The 6,010-nt window shown below is 36.6% G+C and overlaps 1 protein-coding gene across 1 annotated transcript in view; it reads left to right on the forward strand.

The window, feature by feature from the left end:
- LOC107662915 (peroxisome assembly factor 2-like) overlaps positions 1–6,010 on the forward strand; it is a 29,992-nt gene that overhangs the window by 17,860 nt on the left and 6,122 nt on the right. The window contains exons 10-12 of the mRNA XM_016453044.1: positions 1,844–1,983; positions 2,053–2,130; positions 2,212–2,351. Of these exons, the coding sequence (XP_016308530.1) occupies positions 1,844–1,983; positions 2,053–2,130; positions 2,212–2,351 (358 nt within the window). The remainder of the gene's footprint in view (positions 1–1,843; positions 1,984–2,052; positions 2,131–2,211; positions 2,352–6,010) is intronic.

Below are 6,010 nucleotides of genomic sequence, written 5' to 3' on the forward strand. Positions count from 1 at the left end.
AAGTCACAACACAACAAAATTAGCACAACACAATGGAAACAAGTCACAACACAACAAAATTAGCACAACAAAATGAAAACGAGCCACAACACAATGAAATTAGCACAACAAAACGAAAACAAGCCACAACACAACACAATTAGCATAACACAATGGAAACAAGTCACAACACAACAGAATTAGCACAACACAATGAAATTAGCACAACACAATGGAAACAAGTCGCAACACAACAAAATTAGCCCAACACAACGAAATTAGCACAACACGCCGGTCTTCCTTCAGTTTTGTTAGGTTGTGTTTCAGCAGTTCTTGCTGGGCCTGAAAGGCCCTCTCCATCTGGTCTTTCTGTGTATCCAATTGGGTTTTCATATGACTGATCTGGAGATGACTAGGCTCTAGTCTCTGCTCGATAGGTCCACTGTGACTTTCGCCTCTGTTCGTGGACCTGTTGTCTTCCTTTTCCATCCGCAGTTGCTGCAAGTCCTGAGACAATGCGTGCACCTCACTGGACAGATGCTTCAGTGTTTGATTGAAGCTTTCCAGCACTGGTTGAAGCTGACTCATCATAGTTGACATTAACTGATGCATCGACAGCAGAATGGATGAATCAAGGAATGGCAAAGGCTGAGAGGTAGGGATCCCTTCTCTGGCACCTGGAATATTGATAACAAGCCACTTTAATGTAAAGACTTACAATTTTTATACTTTTCAGATGTTAATTAGTGAAAACTACAGTGGCCCAGTAGTGCACAACGCAACAAAATCTCCACAACACAACAAAATCTCTACAACACAATGAAATCTCTACAACACAACAGAAACAAGCCGCAACGTTACGAAATTAGCACAACACATCGGAAGCAAGTCGCAACATAACGGAAACAAGCCACAACACAGCAAAATTAGCACAACACAATGAAATTAGCACAACACAAGGGAAGCAAGCCGCAACACAATGGAAACAAGTCGCAACACAACAAAATTAGCACAACACAATGAAATTAGCAGAAGACAATGGAAACAAGTCGCAACACAACAAAATTAGCACAGCACAATAAATTAGCACAACACAATGGAAACAAGTCACAACACAACAAAATTAGCACAACACAATGAAATTAGCATGACACAATTAAATTAGCACAACACAATGGAAACAAGTCGCAACACAACAAAATTAGCTCAACACAACAAAATTAGCTCAACACAATAAAATTAGCACAACACAAAGGAAACAAGCCACAACATAGAAAAATTAGCACAACACAACAAAAACAGGCCACAACAGAATAGAAACAAGCCACAACACAATAAAATTACCACATAATAACAGAAACAAGCCACAACACAACGGAAACTAGCTGCAACACAATGGAAACAAGACACAACACAACGGAAACTAGCTGCAACACAATTAAATTAGCACAATAGAATGGAAACAAGCCGCAACACAACGTTAACAAGACAAGCATCAATGGAAACAAGACACACATTAACAGAAACAAGCCGCAACAAAACAAACTTAGTGCAACACAATGAAATAAGCACAACACAATAGAAACAAGCCACAAAACAGCGGAAACAAGTCGCAACACAATGGAAATAAGCCACAACACAACGAAATTAGCACAACAAAACGAAAACAAGCCACAACTCAACGAAATTAGTGCAACACGACAAAATGAGCACAACACAATGAAATTAGTCATATGCATTGTGTTGTGGCGATTTCATTGTGTTGTGGAGATTTTGTTGTGTTGTGCACTACTGGGCCACCGTAGTGAAGCCGCTTTGAAATGTGTATAAAAGGCTAAAGGACTGCTGCATCATGACAAGCCAGGTTTTGCCATGTTTTATTATTAGGGTTGTGTCGCCGCTTTTAGCAGAGCTGGATGGTCTTCATTCATCTGGAGACGTCTTTGTGATCGGAGCAACTAATCGCACAGATCTACTGGACCAATCATTGCTCAGGCCTGGCAGGTAAATACATTCAGATTCAGTTGCTTTTCAGTTTGTCTTGTATTCTTGCAATGTTTTTTTTCTTTCCAGATTTGATAAGTTGGTGTATGTGGGTGTGAATGAAGACCGAGAGTCTCAGCTACAGGTTCTGAAGGCGATCTTGCGCAGGTGAGTGTTCATCATCAATCTCCTCTCTCTCAGTGCTGGAGTGTGTTTGCTGCTGACTCTCTGCTGGTGTTCTGGGTGCAGGTTTAAGGTGGATCCCAGCGTGTATCTGTCGGAGGTCGTGGAGTCCTTTCCTCCTCAGCTGACCGGAGCCGATCTCTACGCGCTCTGCTCGGACGCCATGATATGCGCCATCAAGAGGAAGATTTCACGAATCACTGAAGGTATGCGGAAAATCAACCAGTGAAGGATGAACGACCTTTTTTGATTAAATGACTCAAGGGTGAGTGACCATAAATGCCAAATGTTACAGAAAATGCCACAGTCGCTGTTACCTCAGAACAGTGAGGAGTGTTTACTTCATTACACACATACATTAATGTTGACATTTATGTGACTGCTCAAATCAAACTCAGACCTATTTAAAGCGAACTGATCTCAGGATGTAATCATTGTTTTCTTTGTACCATGCCACATAAAGGAGAATGTTATTTTTCTAGAGATGACAAGTTTTTTTCTTTCAGAAATCCTTTTAATATGATTATTTGGTGCTCAGTCATTATCCATTTTAATTGGTTCTCAATTATTTAAGAAACTGTTCTTGCTGCTTAATCTTTTTTAATGATGAATAGAAGATTTAAAAGAACGGAATTTACTTGGAATACAAATCTTTATAAATGTCTTTACTGTCACATTTGATCAGTTTAATGCATTCTTGATGAATACAAGTATATTATATTATATTATATTATATTATATTATATTATATTATATTATATTATATTATATTATATTATATTATATTATATTATATTATATTATATTATATTATATTATATTATATTATATTATATTATATTATATTATATTATATTATATTATATTATATTATATTATATTATATTATATTATATTATATTATATTATATTATATTATATTATATTTAGGGCTGTCATTCGATTAAACCTTTTAATCTAATTAATTACACGGTGCAGCGATTAATTAATCTAATTAATCACAAACTAAATTTGGCAGTGAAAATACCCACAAAAGATTATGTAAAGCTATTATTGTGTTAAATGAGAAAGTAGCAAGTAGAGATTACAAATAGTAGCTTTAGAAAGAAATATTTCATTTGATTCCGCATAAAGTTTATTGCACATAAACGTTTAGGCTACAACGGCCTAACATAAAATATGGAACATAAAAGAAGATAATTTGAGAAACATCTCAGTCGTTTTTGTTCATGCAATAAAAGTCACTGGTAACCAAAACAGCTTTGTTACCGACAGTCTTCAAAATACCTTATTTTATGTTGCGCAAAAGAAAGTAAGTCATTCAGGTTTGAAACAACATGAGGGTTAGTAAATGATGACAGATTTAAAAAAATAAAAATAATAATTTTTGGTGAACTATCCCTTTAATGTTATTTATTTATTTTTTATAGACTAAATTATATGATACTCTAAAGAAGAAACTAAGGTGGTGGCAGTAAATGTCTTTATGAGTCATTAATTCATTCATTCGATTCGTTCAAACGGCTGATTCATTCAGTAATGAAGTAAATGGCTCTCCTTATGAATGGGCCATTGAATCATTGGTTCACACGATTCGTTCAAAACGAGGATTCATTCACAAACTAAACACCGCTATTGCTCACAGACGCACAACAGTTTTGCAGTGGCCTTATAGGTAATATGTTCAATGGCAAAACTGAGCAAAAACACAATATTGTGTTTAAAATATAACACAATATTAACTTCTTATTTACAGATCTGTTAATCACATTTGCACTCGTGCTCTTCGTGACAAAATCAGCACTGGTGTTCTTGCTGCTGTGTGATATCACTTATCATATGATATAAGTATGAGACTCATACAGGGACATTTTTTGCCCCAATATCTTGAATTTTAGGGCATACCTGCATTTCTGGAGTTGCTGCCCTGCATCATATTTGTCATCAGTCAACTGTATGGACTGTAAGATGACGTACTGGGGGCGGGTCCAGTGCGTTAACTGCGTAAAAATATTTGAATCGCGTTATTTTTTCATAACTAATTAATTAACGTGTTAATCTGACAGCCCTAATTATATTATATTATATTATCTTATTAGTGCTGTCAAAATTAGCGCATTAACACAGGCGATTCATTTTTTTAGTTTAACGGCGTTAAAAATATTTAACACTGTTAACGCAGGGGCGGAGCTAGGGTTGGGCACCCCACTCACAACTGCTGCTTCTGACAAAAAATGCATTTATTTAGATGCAGAACATCTTTACGACCACATCAAACAGGAGACTTTTCAGATGTGCACTCCACTTTGCCTCGAAATGGTGCAGGTGACGAGGAGCTTCAGCAGAACAACAGTGAACTGTGGTCAGATGAGATGTTGTCATATGTCAGTAAAAATGAGTTTTCCTCTCCTGTCTGCCGCTATACTGTGCTCATAGAGCAAGCTCTTTAACTGCAAGCACAAATACGGAAGCGTGCGCTGTAGCCTGTATCATTTCATATTAACGTGTGAATGAAATGACAAGCATGTGTGTCAGATCCGTTCAGCAGCGGCAGCTCTTAAAGTAATAGCAGCCAAATAACCTAATAAATGACAAGCATGCATGTCAGATCTGTGTTACGTTCAGCAGCGGCAGCTCTTAAAGTAATAGCAGCCAAATAACCTAATAAATGACAAGCATGCATGTCAGATCTGTGTTACGTTCAGCAGCGGCAGCTCTTAAAGTAATAGCAGCCAAATAACTTAATAAATGACAAGCATGCGTGTCAGATCCGTGTCACATTCAGCAGCGGCAGCTCTTAACCCTTTGGGGTCGACAAACGCGGATACGCGTTTTGTGGCATCTTCTCCTGATAACACCGAAAAGAACTTAAATTACACTTTCAGTTTTGATCTTACAGATAAGAGCAATACATCAATCAAATCTGTAAATGGTCTACTTTTATTTGTATACACACATAATAACAACAAAACTTTATGCATTTATAAAATAAAGAAAACAAACAGGGTGCGCTGTCTGCCGCCTTGGTCTGCGTGATCTTTATTTAGAAACGCGTCATTAAAATGAACTGTAACTAAGCAAATACTCAACAAAGAGACATGAGAGATATATCTATAGAAAACTTGACATGTCTACTTTTATCGAAAGCAAATATTCTGTGATAAAGTAATTCATATGAAACCCACGCGATGTCCAGTCTTTCACGTCTCCCTTGATTATATCTAATGCGACCACGCCCACGCGCTGAGCGCGCAATAGATATTATAATCATCCACGTGAAGCGCGTGGCGTGTAAATGCCCACATCACAGCAAACAAAGCAGCAAGACCTCAAGTTTTTTTTAATTTTACTGTTCGCGTCGTGCTGAGAGGAATAAGACAGAATTCACCTCAAGAAGCTTTGGATTACCTCAGGAAAAAAAACAATGCAGCGGCTTGATCCAGCAGTGATCATAAACATGAGTAAGTCTTTTTTATTAACCTACTTGTATTAGTTTTCACATAACTTGTACACATTTTACTAGTTAGACTTTCTCCTAACTATAATTCCTGACTAAATGTATAATCAAGTGAAACATTATGAAGATTTATTCACAGAATCTAAATGTCTCACGATGTCAGGATGTTTTTTTTATGTTCTATAACAGACAGAAATACGATATAAAAGTAATATGAGTTATAATGTTACTAGCCTAATGTCAGTTAGAATGATTAGTCAAAACTTTACTGTGATAGGATATTCTCTGTTCACGAATATAGCCATATATGTTTATAACTATAGTTTTTGGATTGTATAGCCTGCTTGTGTTTATGAATGTAACTAAGCTTCTGTCCATGAATATCTGCTCTGGTGTAAATATTTTGAA

This window comes from Sinocyclocheilus anshuiensis, unplaced genomic scaffold (genome assembly GCF_001515605.1).
Source record: "Sinocyclocheilus anshuiensis isolate Anshui unplaced genomic scaffold, SAMN03320099.WGS_v1.1 scaffold1571, whole genome shotgun sequence".
NCBI lineage: Eukaryota > Metazoa > Chordata > Actinopteri > Cypriniformes > Cyprinidae > Sinocyclocheilus > Sinocyclocheilus anshuiensis.